The sequence below is a fragment of the Nycticebus coucang genome, chromosome 5, assembly GCF_027406575.1.
Source record: "Nycticebus coucang isolate mNycCou1 chromosome 5, mNycCou1.pri, whole genome shotgun sequence".
Taxonomy (NCBI): domain Eukaryota; kingdom Metazoa; phylum Chordata; class Mammalia; order Primates; family Lorisidae; genus Nycticebus; species Nycticebus coucang.
This window is the reverse complement of record NC_069784.1, coordinates 94,443,758-94,471,207: the sequence shown is the minus strand read 5'-3', so window position 1 is coordinate 94,471,207 and position 27,450 is coordinate 94,443,758. Positions and strand designations below refer to the sequence as shown.

The 27,450-nt window shown below is 38.4% G+C and overlaps 2 protein-coding genes across 3 annotated transcripts in view; one reads left to right on the top strand and one right to left on the bottom strand.

The window, feature by feature from the left end:
- ROS1 (ROS proto-oncogene 1, receptor tyrosine kinase) overlaps positions 1 to 27,450 on the top strand; it is a 132,234-nt gene that overhangs the window by 98,790 nt on the left and 5,994 nt on the right. For both annotated transcript variants that reach the window (XM_053591541.1, XM_053591542.1), the window contains 9 exons: positions 746 to 829; positions 3,707 to 3,839; positions 5,042 to 5,204; positions 7,184 to 7,248; positions 8,169 to 8,298; positions 13,299 to 13,396; positions 13,613 to 13,816; positions 15,287 to 15,421; positions 24,350 to 24,513. In XM_053591541.1, coding sequence (XP_053447516.1) covers positions 746 to 829; positions 3,707 to 3,839; positions 5,042 to 5,204; positions 7,184 to 7,248; positions 8,169 to 8,298; positions 13,299 to 13,396; positions 13,613 to 13,816; positions 15,287 to 15,421; positions 24,350 to 24,513 — 1,176 coding nt within the window. The remainder of the gene's footprint in view (positions 1 to 745; positions 830 to 3,706; positions 3,840 to 5,041; positions 5,205 to 7,183; positions 7,249 to 8,168; positions 8,299 to 13,298; positions 13,397 to 13,612; positions 13,817 to 15,286; positions 15,422 to 24,349; positions 24,514 to 27,450) is intronic.
- VGLL2 (vestigial like family member 2) overlaps positions 22,704 to 27,450 on the bottom strand; it is a 33,203-nt gene continuing 28,456 nt past the window's right edge. Inside the window, exon 4 of the mRNA XM_053591548.1 lies at positions 22,704 to 22,778. Within this exon, the coding sequence (XP_053447523.1) occupies positions 22,756 to 22,778 (23 nt within the window). The 3' untranslated portion in view covers positions 22,704 to 22,755. The remainder of the gene's footprint in view (positions 22,779 to 27,450) is intronic.

Genomic DNA, 27,450 nt, shown 5'->3' with positions numbered 1-27,450 from the left:
TTCCCAGCCATGAGCATGGTATGTTTTTCCATTTATTAATATTTTCAGCTATTTCTTTTCTTAGAGTTTCATAGTTCTCTTTATAGAGATCTGTCACGTCCTTTGTTAGATAAATTCCCAAATATTTCATCTTCTTTGGCACTACTGTGAATGGGATAGAGTCCTTAACTGTTTTTTCAACTTGACTGTTGTTGGTATATATAAAGGCTACCGATTTATGAATGTTGATTTTGTAACCTGAGACGCTGCTGTATTCCTTGATCACTTCTAAAAGTTTTGTAGTGGAGTCCCTAGTGTTTTCCAGATATACTATCATATCGTCTGCGAAGAGCGAAAGTTTGATCTCTTCTGACCCTATATGGATACCCTTGATCACCTTTTCTTCCCTAATTGCAGTGGCTAAAACTTCCATTACAATGTTAAAAAGCAATGGAGACAATGGGCAGTCTTGTCTGGTTTTTCCCAGAGATTTAAAAGTAGAAGATTGAGAGGATATATTCCAATGGTGTGTTGGTAAACTGGCTCTGGGAAAAATATAAACAAAACACTTTGATTTTGATTTGCCATGGTATAAATACTCTCCCAATGGATGATTTCAAGTTATCAACTGTTTAACAACTGGCTTGCAAGAATCTAGTAATGGCCAGCTGTGGCATATCACTTCGTGTGTGCTTGGGTAGAACTGGAACAAGTCTCCTTAGCTTTATTCTGTGAACTAATTTATTTTTCTCTTTTATTTCATTAGATGGCTTTGGGATACCAGAAACAAGTTTTATACTTACTATTGTAGTTGGAATATTTCTAACTGTTACAATACCATCAGCCTTTGGTAAGTATCATAGATTTAAAAAATAGGTAATGTACAGTTTACTTGATCATATTGTTGAGTTATGTCTTAGTTTATTTAATCTCCCACATGCAACATTACCTGCTTAAATAAGTACATAAAATTTACAGTGTTACCTTTGTGTGTAATTTTACAACCACTAACTTCTGTGAATTTAGTTATCTAGGTATAACTACTTTATGAAAAATATAACTATATGTACAATTCCTGGTATACTTTAGATAAAACTACTTGCAAGGGCACCAACTTTTAGCTTTCTTTGGAACAGTAATGTTTCTGATTTGCTGCAAAAAAACTGTTTCATAGCTTATAGTTTGAAATAAGTAAAGAAAAAATAACCCTGGGTACAAAAAAGTGTAGGATTAATGGGAGGCCAGTGACAATCTTTGGTCAAAATAGTTTTGGTTTCTAGGCAGTTTGGTTTGGAATGAGGAGGGCCTGTTTTGCAGAAGATCCATTTCTGGACTGTAAGATCCACTCTTGGCTTTCAGACATCTGGTCTGCTTATTTCAATTCCCTGCTCATTTATAAATGACCAAGAAAGCAGAAGAATACATTAAGTGGATAGAAATTAGCTATTTCTCACTATTCATTTTATAATAACACACTAGTCCTTAAAGATATATTGTTTTAAAGATTTAGTTTAATGATGAGAAAATGCAATGAGAACCCCAAAATGAATGGTCAAATATTGGGCCTATGGGGTTGTCATAGTGATCGTACATTCTGCTTTATTCTTATTTCAGCACCAATGTTAAAGCATTATTTTCTATCTCTAAAATGCCTTGGTTTGGGTAATTTGATGTATGGGCCCCTTATGTATTAAGATCTCTTGCTACAGGAAAGCATTCCAAGAAAGGCATCATACTTATCAGAAAAGAACACTTATGCACATGTTCAGAAGGCTTATTTTGCATTTCGTTCATAAATAGGGTAAAGTTACAAGGGAAAATTGAAGGAAAGTTATAAACATAAAGTGGAACTCTCTCAAATAAAGCCAGTATTTCACTAAGTAGTTTTAATCTTTACTCTTTCTCCAAACTGATTGGAGTTACAAGCTATCAGCACTTTGAAATCTGATTTGAGATTTGTTTTCAAACATTCCACCCAGATAATATATGGAACGCCTTCGGCTAACTTGGAAAGCTAAAAATTTCATCTGACCCTGCCAGGATTTTAACCTGTGGTTCCAGAGAGTCTAAGTATTGCACAGCTGATGTTTGTGCCACTAAGCCAGCCCGTCCAGAATTATGCATATGACTGTAGTATATTTGGCACTTGGCATATAGGCTTGAGTGTCTGTCTGCTTTCCTACGGGGAAGGAGCATTGCGTGAAGAATCCTTCATCTGACCTTTGCTTGCTTGCTTGTACCTTACCCTTGTCTAAACCTATAACTCTAGTGGACGAACATGAGATAATTTCAGACAACCTATTGTGCTTTCAAGACATCCTATGGATAGCTGACTTTCTCAGGACTTAAAGGTCTTTATTCTGTTTGGAATTCATGGATTTTTGAGTTCAGCTAAGCTAATTCAGTTCTTTGCTTTTTGTAGCAGTGCATGTGGCTTTCTTAGTAAGAGTGTGGGAGTGCATGAGAAAGGACTGAGCATTAGACTAATGGCAAGTAGCAACTATTTTATGATTTGTATTGTGCTGAGGGCCCTGATCTATTATATTTATACGTATAAAATTGAGGCAAAGGTTTAAAAATAAGCATGGGCAGCCTTTGCTTTGGTGAGTGGTCATAGCTAATAGACAACATGAGTCTATGCTGGTAGTGGAGGGAAATGTGGAGGCACAAAATACAATTGTGAACCTCCGGATCTTGCCGTTTAAAGATGGAGGCAAGACATACTTGTGTGAAAAGATAAGTAGCAAGATATGTGCTAAATAACTATAAAAACATTATCACGGGAAATGGACAGGACAGTGGCATAGGAGAAGCGCCGAGAAGCACAACCGGTCTAAGTTCAGAGATGAACAATCATTAGAGGTTGCAGAGGCCTCAGAAAGCATCACCGAGCGCAAGAGGCTTATGCTGGGCTTTAAAAAATGACGGGAGATGGTGGGAGTGTTTCAAGTTTGAAAAATTCCATTACCAAAGGTAATTCTGATCTTTCACTGTGCGTTCCCTCAGATGAAATTTCACTTGAGCAAAACGCTCAACTTTTGAGTACGGAAGCTAGTGTGAAATAAAGTTCAATTTGTAATAATCATCTCTCAAAGCATCCTTGCTGTTCTCAAGTTGTAACACGCGATTCTAGTACAGATAGGTGATCTTATTGACATAATCATATTTTAATCTTACCCCCCCACTTTCTTTGACTATTATAATAAGCTTCATTCCAATAATTTTTCTATGTATTTGGGTATGTACGTATGAATAGTTGATTTATATTCTAATACTCTGCATTAAAAAAAATGTGCCATCATACTGAAAGCATACTCTCAAGTATACTAAGGAACATAATCTGGATATGACTGAACTCAAAAATGAATTTGTTTCACTGCTATTTATTATACACGTTTGCTTTAGTTTTTTCTGACTCTAGTTTATAGGTGAATTTGAGAAATAAGTTTTAATATTCAGATACTTTAATTTGTTTACTATAAAAAGTGAGATGAAAGGTGATGTGTTATATAAATTGTGTGCTTTTATGTGACTTTTAACCTGGATTTAGTTAGTTTTTCTATTATGGACGTATTTTTAAAATCAAATTATAAAAACTTTGACTCTATAACTATTCTGCCAATAGCGTTCTTATGTATAAATATTTAAAATGCCTTGTTAACATTTCCAAAGGGAAAACAGAAGCAATGGTTTATTTTGTAAATTATGTCACTTTTTTCCTTTATAGTTTGGCATAGAGTAAAGAATCAAAAACCTCCCAAGGAAGGGCTAACAGTTCTGGTAAACGAAGACAAAGAATTGACTGAGCTACGAGCACTGGCGGCTGGAGTAGGCCTGGCTAATGCCTGCTATGCAATACAGTATGTAGCCTGGACCATCATTCCTGAGCCCCCAGGCAGAGGGGGGGCGGCAGTAACGAGAGTGCCCCTGCATCCTGTGTTGCTCGGACAGCCCCGGTCTGTGCCCACTATTCAGACGTTATCATTACGAAGTTCCCCTTCTCCTCTCAAATGTGACCTGGGATGGATGGCAAATTATGTGGTTATCCTGTAAGGGAAATACAGAAAAATACATCATTTTCCACTGTTTTATCATGTAGTTCAAAAATAAATTAAAGAAGGAGATAAATACTATATTCAAGAGAGCAGATGGTAACATGGTTGTTTTAATTGGAGGCAGCGTTTGCGAGAAGAGGAATTCCAAGGGCTTTGTGTTTGGGCTATTAAGTCAGTCTTACTCCATTTCAGAAATTCTACGGTGATTGCCTACAAAACCTCTTTAAGAGATGAGTTTTGAACTTCTGTTGTCATCATAATTAAGGAAAATATTAAAGTGTCTCTTTGTATGATGCATGCAAAGAGGAATTATATGGTCATAGGTCTTGCTTCTAGAGATTTATAATTCAAGACATAAAAACAAAGGATTTGAAACAGACACAAAGGTGGCCTAAATCAACCATCAGAGGTGATTTTTCTTTGAAAAAATACTCTGCATAACTGCTATTCAAGGTTTTCTATTAAAAACTCAAAGCATTTTTAATATTGAGGGTTTTTTTTCCCCTCCCAACATTCCAAGTGAGAAGATTGGCTTTCTAAAAGTTAATCTAATGGTGATAGAGTTGATTTTTGAGGTCAAGGTAAATTTTGGTATACGATAAGATAGCAAGCATGTGAAACAGTTAAAGGGAAAGCTCATCAAGCCAGACGCATTCATTCCTAATTTGCAATAGCCTTTTACATAAATTTGTGGTTTGAAGATATTAAGAACTACTATTAATAACTTTGACAGAACAATCTACCGTAAACATCTTGAGGCAATGCACACGTAGGCATTATCAACATGAAGAACCCTGGAAAGGGAGAGTCATGCCCTGTTGGGTAAAAGGTGGTGGAATAGGGAAATATAATAGGAACATAAAATTCCACATCCCTGTGCTGCATGGAACGCACGGGGCTGCAGTGTCACAAGCTTTCTCTTTCTCTCTCAAATGCAAACACCCATACCAACACAAACGTGTAAGCAATATGTATTTTGCAAGAACAAAAATATTGTTATTTTATAGTACTCTTCCGACCCAAGAGGAGATTGAAAATCTTCCTTCCTTCCCTCGGGAAAAACTGACTCTACGTCTCTTACTGGGCAGTGGAGCCTTTGGAGAAGTGTATGAAGGCACAGCAGTAGACATCCTGGGAGTGGGAAGTGGAGAAGTCAAAGTAGCAGTGAAGGTAAGGTGTGTCTTGGAACTCTTTGATGTCTCATGTCACCATATCCATGTGGATACAATTTTGTTGTTGTTATTTTTGAGACAGAGCTTCACTTTGTCACCCTCAGTAGAGTGCTGTGGCATCATAGTTCACAGCAACCTAAAATTCTTGGGCTCAAGAGATTGCCTTGTTTCAGCTTCCCAAGTAGTTGGGAACCACCACAATGCCTGGTTATTTTTAGAAACGGGGTCTTGCTCTGGCTCAGCCTGGTCTTGAACCTGTGAGTTCAGGCAATCCACTTGCCTCTGCCTCCCAGAGTGCTAGGATTGCAGGCGTCAGCCACTGCTGCTGGCCTTCATGTGGATACAATTATGGTAAAAGTTAAATGCTCTTAGTTAAAAAGAGGACTAGTAGAATATAAAAGCCTATCCATAGCTACAGAAATCTATCTATCTATCTATCTATCTATCTATCTATCTATCTATCTATCTATATATTTACATTTCTAACATAGGTTCTGTAATCAACAGAAAATCTTCAGGGGTTTACATCATCTCCAAGCTACTAATTACCTAAGACCTGGCAGATAGTCATTTTCCTTCACACATGCTATAAGAGAATTGTAAAACCTGTCTGTAAAACAACATTCTCAAGGTACTAGACTGGGATCATCAAACATTTTCTAAATGAGCAGATAGTAAATATTTTAGGCTTGGTGGCCATATAGTCTCTATTCTAACCACTCAGTTCTGCCATTGTTATTGTCATAGACAATATGGAAATGAATGAGTGTGGCTGTGTGCCAATAAATACTTAGGAATACTGAGATTTGAATTTCACATAATTTTCATATGTTACAAAATAATTCCTATTTTGACTTTTTAACATTTAAAATGTAAAAACTATTTTCTGATCACAGGCTGTACAAAAATATGGACCAGTCTGGAAATGGCCCACAGGCTGTAGTTTGTAACTTCTGAACTTTACAACTGTAAAGTACTCACCATGGTATATTTAATGTCTTTTCAAGGAAATACCGGAAATACTCTAATATTTTTGTAAAACGTTCTTTTGATGATGGGATAATGAATATTTTGTGTGATAGAGCAATACCCTGATCACTACTTGTTAGAAATTTATTGCTTTGAGTATGGGCTCTGCAGCTAGAGAAGCTGGTAAAATTCTCTCCACTTTTAAATTATATCACTTAAAAATTCTTTAACTTACTTTAACCTCAACTCTTTTAAACAAGTATTTACTTTTCTCTCATGAAAAGATGACTGCTGACTTTGGGGAAGTATAACATGTCAGATAAGAGTCTCATTATCTCTGAGGGTCTCTTGGCTTTTGTACACATTTGCTGCCTCATGGTCCCTACGTGGCTGCCAGAGAATCAGCCATCACATCTTCATTCAGGCCAGGGAGAGGAGGAAAGATGATGTTAGATGTATATTCAGGAAAGCAAAAGTTTTCTACAGATTTCTCTCCTGCTCAGCAGTTTCCTCTTTCCTTTCCACAGTTTTCCTGTGTCATTGACCAGCATGAGTCACATGACCACTCCTTTATAAGGGAGGCTGGAGAATTTCAAAACACCATTTTCATGATTAGCTTAGATCAATTGTTAAATACTTGACACATTGCCTTGAAGAAATAAGTTAGAGTACCATCAGCAAAGGAATGGGAGAAACAGATTTTAAATAGAAAATTTTGAAATTTAAGAAATCGGCTTACATGCCAAACTCAGCCTCTTTCAAACTTTCTACATTTCAGAGAGACTTTTCTCTAGTAGATTTTCCTACTTGAACCCTGTCTGTAATTGGGAGCTAACTTCTGAGTTGGCGTACAGAGTACCTGCACATGCTTTATCTGTGATCAATTTCCAGCTTTGAGGGCAGCTACTACAAACACAGTGAAACAGAACCAAGATCGTCCCCCCTAACCAACCGAGCTCACAGAAATGTTTGCTATACTGATTTCTGACTTGTTTTCATGTTGCGCAGACTTTGAAGAAGGGTTCCACAGACCAGGAGAAGATTGAATTCCTAAAGGAGGCGCATCTGATGAGGTAGCCCTGAAATAATTTTCTCTTGGTATGGGTACGTAGATTTTAAAATCTGCTCGATCAATTTTTAACAGCCAAAATAACCTCAAATATCATATTATGCTTAAAACAAAGTGGTTGAAAAGTTTAAATGGAAGTATGTCTGTAGTAACAGTAGCCTGTAGAAGCCAGTCTTCTGAGCGTGGGTATAGTCAGTCCTCAGGCAAAGGGTCCTCCTTCATTTTATCTTCAATAAGGAGTGTGCTTTGCAAGTGAATTTTGAAGCTGGTCAATTTTAGATATGCTTGTGTTCATCTAAATGTGTGATAAAGGGTCTAATAGACCCTGCAAGAGAGTGTTTTCTTATGTACTATGATAACAGTGAAATATCCCTTTTCTTAGTAAACTTGTCTGCATGCTTGTTTATGGTCATGAAAATTGCTCAAGGCATCTTAAAGGGATGACTTGAGGCAGTGGTTGGTGGGGTCCTGAGCTCCATGTTCCGTCACTAAATTGAGACTTACTTGTTTTGATGCCTTGAGAAAATTGTGGCCAAACGTGCGTGGCTGAATTGTTTCTCTGAAAGGGAGAGACTGTATTTCATACTTGTAATGACCAAAAACATACTGTTTTCAAATACCTTTCCAAGAAGACTGCTAATCAAAATTACTTTCTTTTCCAACACATACATATATTTAATGCAAATGTTATTTCTTCTAAAAACCAACCTATTTTATCCATACCCATTGGTCACTAGGGGTTGCCATATTACCTCCGTAAGGCACACAAACCTCTCCTTGGAAAAGGAAGCCTTCGCTAATCAGAGAAGATAAGCCAGGGGGTTGGAGGAAATAACAGGTAGAGGATGCTGTACTGCATTAAGATTCGCAGCTAGGACACCTGTTGCTGCCATGTCATCCAGCCTGTGTCTTTCAACTTTTCAGCAAGTTTAATCATCCCAACATTCTGAAGCAGCTTGGAGTCTGTCTGTTGAATGAACCCCAGTACATTATCCTGGAACTGATGGAAGGAGGAGATCTTCTTACCTATTTGCGTAAAGCCCGGATGACAACGGTAGGCAGTGGAGTCCAGGGTATTAGTTTTATAATGCAAATATGCTATAATTTGCTATTAGTTTCCGGAAATTCAATAGGCTACAATTTTGGCTGATGGTAGAAGCTTAGAAGATTTCTATGGAAAGAATTTTTGTAATTCTTTCATGTTGGATTAAGGAAATTAGAACCCTAGGTTAACATCCTGGCATTTTCTGGTCATTTGAGCCTGTTCTTAGCATTTAATGGGAAAATATATCCTTTATTGCCACAATCACGCTTTTTCAAGAGCATGTGAATTATGTGGAGTTGGAAAGGTGCATATGTCTGTGTGTCCCAAATGGTATTTCTAGTCCTGATGTGTTTACTGAATACTAGACCTATATATCTGCCTGGTTGACATCACTATTTTGTTTTTATTAGGCATTTCAAACTTACTTTGACCAAAACCAGAACTCTTGATTTTATACATCCTATCTGACTCACTCCATCCCTCCAGTTACTTGCTTTCTCTTTCACTACATCTTTGCTAACGAGTCCTGTCAGCTCTACAGTTCTGCCTGCAAAATGAAGCTCCCACCCATCCTCCCTATGGTCCACAGTACCTAGAGCAATGCCTGGCATGGTGTGAACGCTTGAAATAACATGGAATACTGGACAGGTCCAGGATATGACCACTTGTGGGAAACTCTGTCATACTTTAGATGAGGACATGTAAGACAAGAAAAGTTATTGAGCTGAAATCTGTAGATTTAAAACATTTTTTTCTATCAGAGTAAACATATGGATAAAAATTAAAATGTTTGACAAGGCTTACAGCGAAAAACAGGAGCTCTGTGCTGTATTCATTCCCACCTCTCAGGCCTGTCTATATCTTCCAGTATTTACCTCCATGCTCCTAAATACTCTGCTTATACCGATGCACATTGATCTCACAATTTGCAGGGAAACGTACTGACGACCTACTATGGAAGATGAGGATTTAGACGTCTCTTCGATGTCTTCTTATACCTGCCCAATTCCCAGTGCTACACACAATGGTTGCCACAATTGTCAGATAAATCAGTATTTCAGGTTTACATTATTATAACCCTTTAATTATATTTTGGAGTTGAATTTCCCAAATGCTGTGATTCTGAGTTTTTTCCCCTTGGGTGAGTTTAATAAATGCCTCTTTTTTTTTGCATTTGCTTGTTTGTTCATATACCTAAACTCTCTGACAGACTTGCAATACTTTTCTCAATAGGGTTAAATATATCAGATAACCCAGCACTTGCCTTTTCCTTGGACACTCTTTTTTTTTTTTAATTTTTTTGCAGTTTTTGGCCGGGGCTGGGTTTGAACCCGCCACCTCTGGCATATGGGGCCGGCGCCCTACCCCTTTGAGCCACAGGTGCCACCCTTTCCTTGGACACTCTTTCCTGGAGCCAGTGTAAGTCCTTTGCTTCAGGCCAGCTACACAGCTGATCTCTTAGGGGTTTCTTTCATGTTGACCATGGTCATCTCCCTAATCCCCCTCACGTCTTGGCCATCCTGGACCCTTTCTTCCTCTAAAGCATAACAACAACTTTTTCTTCTTCTCCTCCACCTCCTTTTCCTCCCCTTCCTCTTCCAAAAAGAAAGCATGAGAAAACATGTATGTGGATCAAAAATCTTTTAAACATTTCTATTTTTTTAAATCCTTTATTCTTCCCTCATATGTGATTGATAATTTGGCTGGATTCTATTTTGAAAACCCTTTTCCTCTAAAATATAGCTACTGAGGCTGTGTTTCCAAGTTTCTACAGTCACCATTAGGAAGTCTTAGGCCATTATGATTCCTGAACTTATTATCAGTAGTATCAGTAGTCTACCCTTTGCCCCTTCTCTGAAAACTTTTTGGACAGTTTTACCTATGGTACTCTTTATTAGTATGGAGTCCAGGGGTCCTCAAACTGCGGCCCGCAGGCCACATGAGGTGGTGTGATGTATTTGTTCCCGTTTTGTTTTTTACTTCAAAATAAGATATGTGCAGTGTGCATGGGAATTTGTTCATAGTATTTTTTTTTTAAACTATAGCCCTCCAACGGTCTGAGGGACAGTGAACTGGCCCCCTGTTTAAAAAGTTTGAGGACGCCTGGTATAGACATTCTACTAGAAAAACATTTGCTTCAGTTTGGGATGTTTTTTCATATTATTTCTTTGACAATGAATAGAACCCTTCATTTCCTCTATTTCCTTGTTGTATAAATCATGATAGGTGGATAACTGCTTGCTTTTCATCCTTTCAATCAGCTATTTGCAGGCTTTTTGTCATTTTGCTTCTATCCTGATGGATTTCCTCAATGTTATCCTCTAATCATTTATAGAATTTAACATTTTTGTCATACTTTAATTTTTCACAGACTAGTTCCTATATTTGACTGTATTTAAAAATAATATTCTTGTTTTTTTAAATAAATGCAAACATTGACTCTCATCTTTCTTAGGATACCCTTTATGGTTTGTTTTGAGGTTAAATTGCTTCCTGCATTATCTTGGCTCCTTTTTTCTTCTTTGTTTTGGAATCTGTTTTTTATGTGAGAAGCTTTTCTCAAATGTTTGGTGATCCTTGGCTGGTTTCATATTTAACAGGTGTAAGAGGCTAATTGGAACCTCTGTGCCCAGGGAAGTTCCGTTCTGGTGTTGAGTGGGACCCTGCTGTTCCATCCCTAATGTCAGTGCAGAATCTCTCCCCTGACATATGACTGTCTCACCCGAGAGGAATTCACTGGTCTCTTGCCTGGGCAGTAGATGCCTGATGCCTCGGCTGTAAGTCCCAAGGCTCAGTATATCATTCCTTAATTAATTCCCTTCCTCATTTTCAGCACAATTCTAGTGTAATTGGTGGTAGCTTTGAACTTGGAGTTGTTCTGGTTTGGTTTTCTGTGATTGCTGCTTATTGGTTTGTTTTCTGAAGACAAAAGCCTTCTCTGCAGTGAGTGATCTAGGATGCAGTTAGCCCTTAAATACCCTGAACATTCTTCCTGCTCTCAGTCCGCTCCTCATTCCTGTGTTCAGAGATACTTGCTCCTTCCCTCCTGGAGCCTGGGTTCTCTGGTGACAGACAGCTCAATGCTTCCTTACCATCTCCCTCTGCAGGCAGGCAGCTCTCCTTCCTCTTTCCATCCTCCGTCTGCTTTCCTCTCCCACATTATTTCATCTGCTACGTCTATCCTCCAGATTGATTTGCCCTCCTGAGATTATAAAACTTCACCCTATACTATCGTGTTAGTAAGGTTTGGGGAGAGAGTGGAACTAAAAATGTGTGCAATTCAACCCCTTGTCTTTAGTAAGGAAGTTCATCTGTAGATTGGTTTGATTTGCGGGGCAGGGGGTAGAGAGGGGTGAATGAAAAAAGGATGGCCTAAAAGCCCAGTGATCTGCTTTTTCCACATTATTTCTGCGCATCCAGAATCCTCATGGTTGCAAAGTTTGGTTCTCAAATGCACTTCAGTTCTTTCACTGCCTTTCCGGCTGGCTGCCAAAGATAGCTTCTTCGTCTTTCCTCACTCCACCTGTAGCAGTGCTGTGAGGTGCTGAGTGCTGGAATGAAGCCTGAGGCCCACAGACACTACATCCCCCCTTGCTAAGTTCATTTGAGGCCAGAAATGTCTCCGCAGGGAGTGAGCGCTCAGAGGCACCAGCATACAAGCTCCTTCTTCCTATGTGTTCCTTCACACTGTTTTGTTGTGTTGAATGTGTAAGGATTGACTGAAACTAGGCCCAGGAAGCTTAGTCTAACCCAATATTTTTCAACGTTGTTATCTCCTGGTTCAACTATCTCCTATAGTTTGAACCTATGGCTAAACTTCCACGGCACACTTAAATTATGTTGATCAAAAAAAAAAAAAGTAAGAAAAAATATACTGTGCTTTGAACGTCTTTCCTAAATAATTTAATTAATGATCTTTAAAAATGTTTGTGGCATCTCTAAGATCCTCTCATAGCACAACTGGTTGAAAATCACGTGTCTCATCCTTCACTTCCAGGAGCTCAGTTTCTTTATCCATAAAACGGAAAATTGAATCAAAAGCTTTCTAAAGCTATTTTAGCTTTGATATTTTAGGATTATAAACAGATATAAAAAAGTAAAAATTATCAAAGTAAAACAAGTACAGTGGAACCTCCATATAGTTGACCACCTCCTTAAGTTGACTTAATTTTCATAGACTGGACCTGCACCACATGTCTGCATCAGTACAGCACGCCTAGTTCCTTATGTTGACCACCTCCATATATTGACCAGTTTGTTATAGTTTCGCTGTATTAGGGATGATTGCAGGGATAGGGAAAGAAACACTGTGTGAATACAGCATCAAGGCAGGAACTTAAGTTTTTTTTCCCTTTGGTACTAGTAACAACTTGTACTCCCCCACCTCCCCACCTGGAAATCATTGCAACCAGTACTTGTGGTGGCTCTCTTAGATGGGAGGCATAATCTGTGACCTTGAAATAGAGTATTGTTGATAATTTATGTATGTAGTGATTATATGAGAAACAAGCCCATTGTCATGGCTGACATGATAGTGCCACTGGACCAATAATTAACTAGCACTGACTAAGTGATTATGGCTACTGCTAAGGGCAGCTACTATTTATTGAGTACTTGTCGTGTACTAGCCATATGGTATATCTTATCTTGAATCTTGCAAGGTCAGTATTATTGCCCATTTTACGTGTAAGAACGGTGCTTAATCAAACTTAGAGAGTTCACGCAAGTAGCAGAGCCAGGTTTCACATCTTGACCTGTCTGACCTCACACTCAGAGATCTTTCCAATAAAGATCCTATAATTATCTCTGCTTAGGAACATAGCCTGTCATTTATTTACTTCTATTTGGATACAGAGCATATAAATTTAGTTGTTTCCTCTTTGAATGCTTGTAACCATAACTAAAATTTTCTCTAAAACCTCATACACAAATGTATCCTCATATATTTGCACATATGTATATGTTTTGTGCAAACTAGAAGAATGTAATTTTTCCTTCATTTCTTATAGTTTCATGGACCTTTGCTCAACTTGGTTGACCTTGTCGACCTGTGTGTAGATATTTCAAAAGGCTGTGTCTACTTGGAGCAGATGCACTTCATTCACAGGTACAAGGACCTTCTGGGTTCAAGGTTCTTATGTATATTGGCTCAATGATCACTTGTAGTTTGGGTAAAACACACGATATAATTAAACATTTTCATTCCTTCAAAATAGCAATACTTTCCATAAAAAAGTGTCTATTCTCTGCAGACCTATTAGTGTTACTTCTTTGATCTCTGGAACTTTATTATTATCATTATTAAGTTTAGCTTCTGCCATAGGGATCTAGCAGCTCGGAATTGCCTTGTGTCTGTGAAAGATTATACCAGCCCTTCACGGATAGTAAAGATTGGGGACTTTGGACTCGCGAGGGACATCTATAAAAATGATTACTACAGAAAGAGAGGGGAAGGCCTTCTCCCTGTTCGGTGGATGGCTCCAGAGAGTTTGATGGATGGAATCTTCACTACTCAATCTGATGTATGGTGAGCTTAATGGGGCCTAGAGAAATATGGGCAGAACCATCAAATGTCGAGCCAGAAGGGACCTTACCTGGACTTCTCTTGCTTTTTAACGTGAGAAACCAGAGAGGTTAAGTGATTTGCCTCAAGGTAAAGTGAAAATTGGTAACATGGATGATTCTTGTTCTCAGCAGTTTACACCCCTCCCCTAATCAGTTTTGATTCTTTGTTTCAGTAATGTTTATGAAAGAGACACATTTGCTTCAAGTATTTTATTACACTCCGAAGACATAAAACCTTGTGACTAATGGGAATTAGTACATAGGAATTAACATCTAAGTATGTGCCCAAATGCCTACTATTTGGGATGTCTGGCCATTAATCCATAGATAAACTTTAAATCATAGATTGCAAAATGAATAGAAGCTTATGGAGGTTTGGACATCTCTTTATTATTTGAATAAGACCCTCATTTTTGCCTGTGGACCCTCAACTTTTGATTAGAACTTCTCAACATATAATATAATGATGTGTTCAATGACTTATAAGCTGGGCTTGCCCTAGCCAAGTTGGGGCTGAGATAGAACTGGTCCTCAGAGCTTCTAGCTTTGCCCTCCCCATGTTTACCAGCACTCTATCGCTTTCAAACTAGGGGGAAAATGGTGAAATGCTTCCTGGCTCACTCCTAGGTTGTCTGCCTGTTGATGCTCTGAAAGCCCTAGGTAAATGGAGGCCTGCAGTGGGTTTCAGCTAGGGGGAGAAACAGAGTAAGCTGGTGTGCATAGGTGTGTATGTGTGAGCGTGTGTATGCCTGTGTGTGCATTTATGCCCATGTGTGTCTGAGGGTGTGTGCGTGTGTGTGTGCACGTATGCCGTGTGTATCTGAGGGTACATGTGTGCATATGTGTGTGCCTGCGTGTGCATATATGCCCCTGGGTATGTCTGTGTGTGCATGTATGTTCTTGTGTGTCTGAGTGTGTGTGCCTGTGTGTATGTGTGCACGTGTGCCCCTGTGTGTCTCTGAGTGTTGTCTGTGTGTGCACGTGCGTGTATGTATACCCCCGTGTCTGTCTGTGTGCGCACGTGCGTGTATGCATGCCCCCGTGTCTGTCTGTGTGTGCATGTGCGTGTATGTATGCCCCCGTGTGTGTCTGTGTGCGCACGTGTGTGTATGTATGCCCCCGTGTGTGTCTGTGTGCGCACGTGCGTGTATGTCCGCCCCCGTGTGTGTCTGTGTGCGCACGTGCGTGTATGTATACCCCTGTGTGTGTCTGTGTGTGCACGTGCGCTTCCCAAGCCTCCCTGTCACTTTTGATACGCAGTGCTTATTCTACTTTTCCTTAAGGTCAACTTACTTTTAAATCTCCTTTTATGGAACCAATAATATCAAAACACAAAGTAGACCTTGATAGTCGTAGGAAAAATGATGTGGAGAAAATACTATAAACCTGTTTGTAACAAGTATAATTAAAGCAAAGCCTTTAATATCTTTAGGTCTTTTGGAATTCTGATATGGGAGATCTTAACTCTTGGTCATCAGCCGTATCCAGCTCATTCCAACCTTGATGTTTTAAACTATGTGCAAACGGGAGGGAGACTGGAGCCACCAAGAAATTGTCCTGATGATCTGTAAGTTGATTATGTTAACAGAAGCACCCCCAAATCAAAAACAGGTGCACGTGCAATCTTACGCCTCATTGGTATGGTTTGTTAAAATAAAAACTGGAATTGATTTATTAGTACATTACACAAAATATGTAAATTGATTATGGCACTTAATTTACTAAAACATCATGGTTTCTTATTATTTGAATGTACACGTGATATTTTACTCAGAAGCAAAATTTTAGAGAGTAAAATATATTTATACTTCTGGTTAAATGAACTACAAATAATAAATTGAAGCCCCCTCTTTCGTTATATACGTACATATTCATTTTATTTGAGGAGATCTGATTTGAATAATATCTTAATCTGCATACTAAAAGATTCTACTAAAAGGCACGCATTATTTAAAAGTTAGATTTGTTGATATAGCTGATATTGGCAAGTGCGAAACAGTATTACTAAAAATTATACAGGTTGTGATCTGTATATAAACTTAACATACAGTGACAAGTATAGGTATTAGCAACATTATCAAATTGATCCTGGCCACTATTCAATTCTAACAGTATTCCTATTAGAAGAGGAGTGATGTTAGGTTTAATTATAAAAGAAAAAAATGGCAAGTTACTATGTTGAGAATTAATCTGCTTCTTTATGGACAAACTCAGCAGAAATAGCATGTCTTAACATTATTGTATAAGCTTTCCTTCTTACCATTGAAAATTCTTTGTAAATGTTTCAAATGGCTGCATAAAACCTCTTAGAATGGATATACTGTACTATAGTGTAATGCTGCCTTGTAGATCCAAGAGGCATTTTACTCAAGAAGTTTCTGAACGAACAAGTACCCACAAACTCTGTTACGTGCACAGCACCATGCTAAGGGTTGTATGGTTTACCGAGGTCTTTAAACCAGAGCCACAGCTCTTCAGTATCTCAAAATGTATTTTGAATGAAAAGACACACACATGCAGCATTGGAGGACAAGCCAACTTGTAATAAAGTGCTAAACTGTGTGGTACAGACAAGTGCAAAAGGAATTAGCAGTATGCGGATGCACCCCCGGCTGTGCTGCCTTGACTATGCTCTGTTATTTACAGGATTATTCAGACAGGAGCCAAGAGATGATTAAGAGCTGGGCACCTTGGTTGGATGTTCTACTGGTGAATGTTCTTGTATTACTTAAAACTGCCAGCTAGAAGAACATTTGAGGCCCTGCTTGTTTCTGATTCAGGTTTTACAGCCCAGATAGATACACATCTGATCAAGTTTGGTAATAGTACCTAAAAAAAAAAAAACTTATGATCTTTTGGGAGGGGGAAATCCAAAAGAGTTCTGTAAACTAAGGATAAGAAATTATATAAAATTTGAAAACTTTTGATGAAGAGTTTGAGGAAGAAAAACCCAGCATACCGAAATAAATTTTAATTAAATAGCTACAAAGTAATCACTGTTTTGCATCTCCTCTATGTCCCTTAAATAATAGACATTTTCTTCACAATTTCGATAGTTCCATTGCACAAAAATTTCCATAAGTTATTAGAATTTTATCTGGCATGTTCCCTTGTCATAATCACGCAGTAGTTGAGGATGGACACCTTAGGAATCAGTCACTGAATTCTACATTTTGACTGATGTGTTGATTATTTTGTTTGGGGAGGGGAGTAGATAACAAATTGCTGATATAATTTATTGTGGAGAAGGAAAGGTGAGTCTATTGAACTTTGCTCTGTCTAATGGTATCCCAAAAAAGCAACTACAAGGAAGAGGGGCGAGGAGTGCTAGAAAACTGCTAGAAAAGTATTTGTGATGATGAGTGGGGGAATAACATTCAATATAGTTTTATCTTAAATAATTTAATTGCCCTAATCTTTATAAAAATATAGCTTCCTTGGGACCCAAATTTTCCATTGGTGGTTTTGATGTTCATTTGAACATGATTAGTAAAAAGTATAATGCTCCAAGCCTTCCAGGTGCTGCGTGACTCCTGGAGCCCCATGAAGGGTTAAAGATCCATTGCCAGCCAGGAAAACAAGCCAGGCTAGGAGATGGAGGTCTCAGCGATGCCATTCAATCTGGCCATGGCCTTAAGTTGTCATGACAAAGATTAACCACTCTCCTTAGAGTACAGAGGGAAGTGATTTTTATTTGAAGCAGTTTTCTGAGATCACAGGCTCGGCTTAGGGGGTTGAAAGTCTGTGCTGAGCCGTGCTGCACCTTCTATTCACTGCTTAAATGCTCAGCACCTGGGTGCACTCTGGGTCAGGCGAGCCCATCCACGGCTCTGCTGCACTCAGCTATTAATGGAATGCCCGGTTCAGAGCATTCCTGCCCTTCTCTCCGCAGCCTGGGATGTAGGCTGGAAAGCCCAGCCATCTTTTCACCTTTCAGTTTGCACAACAACCACACCACTCCTGAGAAGAAATGGGATCAAAGGGTAATCTACTTCAAGTGAGCGCTCTTTGGGGTTCTATGACAGACATATCATAGTGGCATCTGGAATTACAGGAGAGCCCTGCAGATGTAGGAGGCAACAATGGGAGAACATGGAGGCTCACCACCTTATGTTTACTACTTAAAATGTGTACATTTGGATGCTAATTGGGTCTCTCTAGGGTTTGGTAAAAGGAGTAGAGAATTCTTGAAATCAGATCCTATGTGCTTTGTTTAAGTACCTATAGAAACTTGATACTGAAAGGTACTATGGGGTTTTCATCTGTTGAGCTTCAATTGCTTTGTGAATCCAAAGACGTTAATACTCATAGAGATTAACATTGAACATAACTAATGAGTCCTGTGCTATTTTGAAAAAAAAAAAAAAAGGTTGAAACAAAGAGGAGTAAATTGTTCTCATGGTAAGTAGAGACGTTGGAACCTAAACATTTAGCCAAATGAGATATAAGTAAAATGAGTGAGTATTTGTCTGGAATTAGAACAACCAGCCCGGGTAAATGTTAACAAACTTCTAAGCCCTACAAGTTTATTTACAGCAATATGTTTAATTCTTTGTGACCTTCACTTAGTATGTATATAATGCATGATAGGGAACGGTGACAAGTGCATAATTGTAAGGGAAGACCCGCCCCATGCCAAAGCATGCAGGCATCCTCAAACTTTTTAAACAGGGGGCCAATTCACAGTCCCTCAGACTGTTGGAGGGCTGGACTATAGTTTAAAAAGAAAAACAACTATGAACAAATTCCTATGCACACTGCACATATCTTATTTTGAAGTAAAAAAACAAAACGGGCACAAATACAATCACACGGCCTCATGTGGCCCGCAGGCCGCAGTTTGAGGACCCCTGCTAGAGAAGTTACTTGAAAGATATAAGAAATCTTTTTTTATTACTACATTCTTAAAAGCGTCTTCATCTTATGATATTCTATTGCCAATTTATTGTGAAGAACACATATTGTATTCTTTATTTTTAGATGACTATTGCTTTATGTAACTCATCTTTTTTTAGTCTTCATTCGTCTCTGGATGGCAGAACAAAAAGATTTTATACACTAAGAAGTCTTATGTGTTTGTCATGAGTCAAACACATGTCAAAATTAAGTAGAGAATAATAATTAGATTCAAAGTAAATGAAAGTCTCCATAGATAAAAAGTTAGGAATATCTGCTTGAGCAAATTACATAGATTAAATAGGAGGCTGAACCTGTGGAGGGTAGAGTGAGTGGGTGTGGGGCGAGTGGCTAAGTGGCAGCTGTACGATGGCTTTTCTCCCCTTCCTCTTCTTCCTTTTCCGTCCTTTCTTTCCTTCCCTCCCTCTTTTCCTCCCTCCCTCCCTCCCCTCCTTCCTTCCTTCATAATTTACATTAAGTATCCTTTGTAAAATTAAGCAAATTATAAATAAATAAAGTAAGTACAGTAGTCTCCCCATATTCACAGGGGATATGTTCCAAGACCCTCAGGAGACGTCTGAAACTGTGGATAGCGCCAAACTCTATCTATACCATGTTTTTTTGATCGTGTAATGAGGTAATATATACAATGTGGGTGTGCTGGGCAAAGGGATAATTTATGTCCCAAATAGGACAGAGAGGAATGGCATGAGAGTTAATCAAAACAGCACTCAATTTAAACTTGTTTATTAAATTGTTTATTTCTGGAATTTTCCATTTCATATTTTCAGACTGCTGTTGACCGAGGGTGACTGGAAAGCAAAAGCATGGAAAGGGGGCGGGGGGGAAACAAATGTAAAAATGACATAATTAAAATATGACAAGTCTTGAGAGACTATGTCTTGGCAGAATTTTTTAATCACCACTTTATTTTCAGAAGGGAAATTCCTCCTGTGGGGAATTATAATACTTTACTTTGTCCTCTCAACTAAGAGGGCAACCCTTAGATTAGTCATCAAGTTCCTACTTTATTGCTTTAAATTCCATGATCTAATATCAGTTACATTATCTCAAAATCTAATGATTCTTTTTTTTTTTTTTTTTTTTTTTTTCTTTTTTCTACAAGTATAAATTACTAAATTACTTGTGTGCTACTACTATCCATTGTTCTTTTTTTTTTTTTTTTAATTTTTTTATTAAATCATAATTGTATACAATGATATGATTATGGGGCATCATACACTCACTTCATAAACCATTTGACACATTTTTATCCCAGTGGTTAACATAGCCTTTCCGGCGTTATCTCAGTTACTGTGCCAAAACATTTATATTCTACATTTACCAAGTTTCGCAAATACCCCTGTAATATGCACCACAGGTGTGATCCCACCGATTCCCCTCCCTCTACCCACCCCCCCCTTTCCCACTTCCCCCTATTGTCTAATGATTCTTAATTGAGGTCTTAGTATTGTCCCTGTTTCTAAATGGCACAGGTTATAAAGAAATATGTAGAAGATTAGGTTGTCTTTTGGTTATTTCTAAGCCATTATTCTATTTATTTATTAAAAAAAGTTTTTTTTGAGACAGAGTCTTCAACTGGGTTGCCCTGGGTAGAGTGCTGTCATATCATGATAGCTCACAGCAACCTCAAACTCTTGGGCTCAAGCGATTCTCTTGCCTTAGCCTCCTGAGTAGCTGGGACTATAGGGGCTCACCACCATGCCTGACCAATTTTTCTATTTTTAGTAGAGACAGGCTCTCCCTCTTGCTCAGCCTGGTCTCAAACTCCTGAGCTCAAACAATTGACATGCCTTGGCCTCTCAAAGTGCTAGCATTACAAGCATGAGCCATCTCACCCAGTCAATAATTATTATTTTTTAAAAAAGAGCCAAGTTCAGTACCTACCCTATATCCAGAATGTAAATTGTATATGTCTTATATATGAAAAGTCATCAGATCAACACATTGAAAAAGTCCAATATTAGCTTTCCTCATACTATTCTGCTATTGAGTACTAATTCTGACCTGAGGTGCTTGTCAAGAAATGAAATAAATGTAAGGCGCACCTCTTGGTGGAACACAATTACAAGAGGGACTTTACCTAACAAACACAATCAGTGTAACCTAATTCTTTGTAACCTCAATGAATCCCAAACAATAAAAAAAGAAAAAGAAAAGAAAATAAAACATGTATAAAAAAAGGAAATGAAATAAATGGAAGTGGAGTTTGCATGCCTCATTATGATAGAATAGAGATTACATTATAATTCTTAACATAGACACTACCTATTTTAAATACAACACCTGTAAAGATGTCTGGGCCATTGTCACCTGGAGGTTGAATATTATCTTGCTCTGGCTCCACTGGCATTACCTTAGTCCAAACAATCTTTATCTCTCACCTAGCTGTCTTTAATAGCTTCCAACTTGCCCCTCTATAACCTACTGTCCAGTATCAGCTAGAATAATCCTTTAAAAATATAGAGCTCATGCCTGCCTTAAAACCTTCAAAGGCTTCCTGCTGTGGTGTCTTAAAATCTGGCTCTTTGCATAGCCTCTGAAACCTCCATGGTCTCGCCTTCATCCTCTGATCTCATCTCATGCTCTCCACTCAATGACCACACTGTGGTGATACTGGCTTTCTTTCAGATTCTAATGTGTGCCAACCTCTTTCCAAATTTAGGACTTTACACATGCTTTCCCCTGTTGTAGTGAGTTCCCTGACTCCCATCCACACCCTATTCCTGTGACTAGCATCTTATTTTCCTATGAAGTTCTGAATGTCATCTCTGCAGAGGGGCCTTCTTAGAGCAACTTCCCAAAAATGTTTTGTGTCCATAAGAACTCACACTTGTTTTCATTAGTACTTTGTAAATAACTTGTTATCATTTGTAATTGCACATTTATCTGTTGCTATAGTAGTATAGTATTTTAAATACCCAATCTATGTTTCTATATTAGTTCTCTCTCCCTGCCTTTTAGATCCAGAAAGTCAAAAAAGAGAGCAAATATTTGATCTTTTTGGTGAGTTAGTAGACTTGAAGATGAGATTTGGAGGTGGGGGGGGCATCTAGCTCCTTGTTAATGTATTTAGTGTCAGGTGCTAATTGTATGTATTCGAGACACAGCTTTATATAAGGATAGTTTAATAAAAAGAAGCAGTGAGTGGAACTAAGCTCTCAGCTCTGGGGAAATTCTCCTGATTCTAGGGAATCAGAGAGAAGAGAATCTGACAGGTAAAGGCAGGAGGGTGAGATATTGGATATCTGGGTCCCGAAACTCCCCCTGCAGGCTTAAGTTAGATTACCAAGGGCATGGAGCAACTGCCAACCCCTTCCCGCCTAGGAGGATGGCAAGGAGATCATTGAGCAGGGACCCCTATTTTGACAAGGGAGGCCCAGCACCATGACATGTTCAGACAGAGAAGTCTAGCTTATGCTTCCAAACTTCCATTGTTTCCCATAGAGTGTGAAGATTTGGTTGAAAGCCAGAGATTCTGCCAAAGAGTGCCCTGTGAGCATACAACAGAAACAGAAATGGACTCCCAGGGCCTTCAGCAGGTACAGGGCACAGGAAAGTCTCAGAGAATTCTCTAGCTAGAGAGAGAAATGTGAGGACCAGTTCAGTGGGGAAGGGCCAAGAAAACAGGAAAAGAACTCATGGACTGCTGATAGTACCTGAGGCCTTCAGGATGAACCAGGTCAGTCACTCCTTAGTCATTCCAGATTTGCCATTGAGACCAGAGAAGATCCAAAGGGCACAGTAGGTTTCAAAGGATCCTTTATTGTGCCACTAGAAATCACATAAGCCTCTTGCCCAACATAAAACCTGATGCTATCTTGGGAAGGGAAGGCGGGAATGACCTGAAAATAAGAGAGACTAAATTATTATCTGGAAAAGACTGGATATTACTTAAAAAGATTATTTAAAATAGTGGATTGGGGTGGTACCTGTGGCTCAAAGGAGTGGGACACCAGCCCCATATACCGGAGCTTGGCAAGTTCAAGCTCGGTCCTGGCCAAAAACTGCAAAAAAAAAAAAAAATAATAAAAATAAAAATAAATAAATAAAAAAAATAATAAAAATAAATAAAATAGCAGATTGGACTAGGTTTGTTATTAACTGTTGAAACTAAATAAACTTGTTTATTTAGTAGGGACTCTAAAGAAGACCTATTAGTTACATAAAATATATAGAGTTTTTTTTGTTCATATAGTCTGTGGTGTGATGTATTTTCTACTTTCTTACATTTACATGTCACCTATAAGGACAGGAGCCAGATGGCCACATTGCTAGCTCCTAATGCAAAACTGGTATAAAGTAAGTGTTCGAAATCTTTGCTGAGTGAATGAATGAACACTAGTTCAGAGTGCTGCACAGATGTTTATTAGACAACCGTTCAGGAAAAGTAACGTTTAATCGGCCAGCTATGAATATCTGGGGAACTTTGTCTCTCTCTCTTTTTTTTTTTTTAATTAAATCATAGCTGTGTACATTAATGCGATCATGGGGCACCATACACTGGTTTTACAGACCGTTTGACACATTTTCATCATACTGGTTAACATAGCCTTCCTGGCATTTTCTTAGTTATTGTGTTAAGACATTTATATTCTACATTTACTAAGTTTCACATGTACCCTTGTAAGATGCACCGCAGGTGTAATCCCACCAATCACCCTCCCTTCGCCCATCCTCCTCCCTCCCCCCTTCCCCCTATTCTTAGGTTATAACTGGGTTATAGCTTTCATGTGAAAGCCATAAATTAGTTTCATAGTAGGGCTGAGTACATTGGGTACTTTTTCTTCCATTCTTGATATACTTTACTAAGAAGAATATGTTCCAGCTCCATCCATGTAAACATGAAAGAGGTAAATTCTCCAACATTCTTTAAGGCTGCATAATATTCCATGGTGTACATGTACCACAATTTATTAATCCATTTGTGGATCGATGGGGCACTTGGGCTTTTTCCATGACTTAGCAATTATGAATTGGGCTGCAATAAACATTCCGGTACAAATATCTTTGTTATAATGTGATTTTTGGTCTTCGGGGTATACACCTAGTAGAGGAATTATAGGATTGAATGGCAGATCTATTTTTAGATCTCTAAGTGTTCTCCAAACATCTTTCAGAATTCTGTCTCTTGATTAACCTGACTATGTAATAGAGAGTACCCAGCATGTGGTGTCAAATCTGGTTCTATCTCTGGTTCTGCCACTAAGCATCTGTGTGTCCTGGAGTAATCTTTTAAATCTCACCTTCATAAATAATTTTTACAGCTGTTAGTTTCCTTATGTGTTGAGTAGATATTTTCCAATCATCTGTTTATCCATTTGTTTATTTAGATTAATAACTGTTGCACTAATACCAGCTTTTCAAAAGAAAGATGCTATCTAATAAAGATAGTAATATCATAACCCACTCTAACGAAGCAAAAGCCTTTGTTCTGACTCATCATACATAAATTCATATTAATTGTGGGCATCTGGTAATAACTCAAATTCTTTTCACTTCTAAAATGACCTGATCTAGCTTTTTAGTAATGATACCCAATCACCATTTCCTTTCTCATCTTTACCCATATATCCAGGTGGAATTTAATGATTCATTGCTGGGCTCAAGATCCTGACCGAAGGCCTACTTTCCATAGAATTCAAGATCAGCTTCAGTTATTCAGAAATTTTTCCTTAAATAGTATTTCTCAGTGCAGAGCTGAAGCAAACACCAGTGGAGTCATAAATGAAGGCTTTGAAGGTAAGTTTGATTCTTCAGAATTTTCCAGTGTTCTCTTCACTGTGAACTGAACAAGGTTGAAAGGGGATGTACACACAAGGCATTTGAAAGTAAGAATAATAATATGCGGATACCACCATCATCATGATTGTTTATTGTTTTTATTAAGCACCTTATTTTTAAAGATCTATCCATACTGCTATGCACATATCTAACCCTTTGCTTCTAACTGCTGGGTAATTTTGCTATGATTATTGTAGTAAGTCAGGTTTTGCTAAGATCTAATGTGAGTCTATGATTTCAGTATTTTGGTAAATAAGACAATAATCTTCTGGAACCATTGTATGGTGATGGAAACAGAATAAGCCTTTTAGTTCAATGTATAGTAAGAAACAGAATTAGAATTAATAATGTTAATTAATTTCCAAAATCATATTCACCATATGCTCATCTAATTTGCTGCAGAAAAGTGATTTTTTAAATGTTCCTCTTCAGCTTCTCTAGAATGCCTTCTTTTCATCAAAAGTTTGAGAGGCCCTTTGTTTATTTAAATTCAGACATTCTTGCTTAGAAATAAACCTGGCAAGATGGGTTCTAACTCAGAATCTCCTAGAAATTAGGCCACCTGGTATTGGCAGTGATCGACTGTAAGAGGGCTGATGGCTGTGACGTCATCTCCTCTCACTGTGTAGCACAATGAGAACGTCCCTTTGAGAGCTGACTTGGAGATTCTATGAGGGAACACAGGTAGTTGTACACCTTTGACCAAAGACCAGTCCTTCTCTGTCGGAAATGGTCGTCTTCTTCATCCAAGTGTGTAGCTTCAGGAGGGGCACATGTGAAGCAGCGAGGGAGGAAGGGGACACCTGCCTAGCCAGACAGGTCAGCTGAAGCCATCTTGGCCATCAATAAGGTGATAGATATCACAGCCAGATGACCGTCACATCTGAGACCTTCACCTTGACTAATGCACTTGACTAACGGCTGGGAAAAAAGCAGCCACAGCCTGAGAACAAATATCTACTTGTCTAGTGCTTCTGACTACACATTTTGGGCAACTTTGGATCATGCTATGAACATAAGACTCAGATCATGTAACTTCTTTGATGTAAACTGCTAAATGACAATTAAAAGGCCCGGGCTTGCTTTGGCCATGTACCATAACCCTCATGAGAACAGCCTTGTTAATAACCTCATGTTGGCTCCACTCACTTTCTCATCTTGGGACTGAGCTGATTCTGAGAGTGCCAATGGCAGAGCACTTTAGAGTTACAGGTGCTACTGCAACCCCATACTTTTAGAGGGTTCTTCACATAGCTTTGCCTGTATGAAGATCACATGGAATTTGGAAAAATATATTCTTTCTCATTTTCTAAACATTTACTTAATGGAAGATTTTTCTGAATGAAATTTTGATAATTAAAAAAAAATTTCAACAGATAGGTGTTGACTTTCGGGGAAGGCATAGTGGTAAGCACCTGTATCTAATGTGTTCCTCTTGTCTGTTTTAATGAAAAAAGTATGGTAAGTATACTTATTTCCCTTGAGAAACTAGAGTCAGTTTCTTTAATTTGTATGCAAAGCTTCGTAGTGAACCAAGATTTTACTGGCGATTTGGAAAGCTGCTCTCGGCATAGGACAAGAAAGATGGGTGACACCAGTTCACTACTGAATAATAACGTTTAACTCAAGCCATTTGAATCTGCTCCTGCCTGGCCTGGTTCTTATTTGTTACAGCCTCACATATAGAAATTTTAGAAGAGCCACGATCTAGGGTGGTGTGCCAATATGTAAAATGATTATTCCTGAGTAGACAAATGGCTGTGGGTGATTGAGTGAATGTATGGATATCTGAAAGGTAAACAGAACATGGCTTTGCTCACTTGGCATTGAAGGCCTGTTTTTCTGACTAAATCACTGTTTTTATCTTTAGAAAAAAAAACTTGACTGAGAAGACTCAAATTTGTGAATATCATATTCATTGGCTTTATAGATTAAGCACAATTAATTATATTTTAAAGGTTTAAAAAAACTTTAATGTTATTTTACATCAACCTTACAAGTGACTCCTGGCTTGGCACCCATAGCTCTGTGGTTAGGGTACCAGCCACATACACAAGGGTTGGTGGGTTTGAACTTGGCCTGGGCCTGCTAAACAACAACAACTACAAAAAAAAAATAGCTGGGCACTGTGGCAAGAGCCTGCGGTCCCAGTTACTTGGAAAGCTGAGGCAAGAGAATTGGTTAAGCCCAAGAGTTTGAGAATACTGGAAGCTGTGACGCCACAGCACTCTAGAGAGTGTGACACAGTGAGACTCTGTCTCAAAAAAAAAAAAAAAAAAGACTCCTGATTTCTTCCTCGTTTTCCTTCTAACTTTTGTAGTAATTATTCTCAGTAACTGCTGTTTGCTATCTTATTTTATAATGCTACCTACATTTTTAAGATCTTTATTGTAAAAGTAATTTATGTTTTTATAAAAAGTACATAAAATAATCTAAGCAGAGTAAAAAGTATAAGTTTCCTCATTTCTCCCTATCCATTCCTTAGTGCTAGCCATTGTTAATAATTTTGTTGCATACTTGTAGATATTTTATGTGCATATATAACCATTTACAGAAATGTTTATATATGTACATTTGCATATATACTGGTGAGAATCAGAGATAAAATTTATGTAATGCAGAGGAATTGGTATTCTATAGATTCTCATGTTAGTTATTCATGATCTTTTTCTATAGATAAAGTAAGTTTTAAGGACTTGGTGAACAGATGATTTTCTATTGCATCTTCCGCCAGAAGTCACCCTCTATGTTATTACAAGGAGGGAATCCACGTTCTCTAGGAGTCCAGGGGAAGGATGCCTAGTCCAACACAGTGGCAGAGGGAGAGTCAAGAAAAGCCACAGGGAGGAGATACTTCTAAGCTGGGACCTGCGGGGAGGTGAGGAAAAAAAGTCC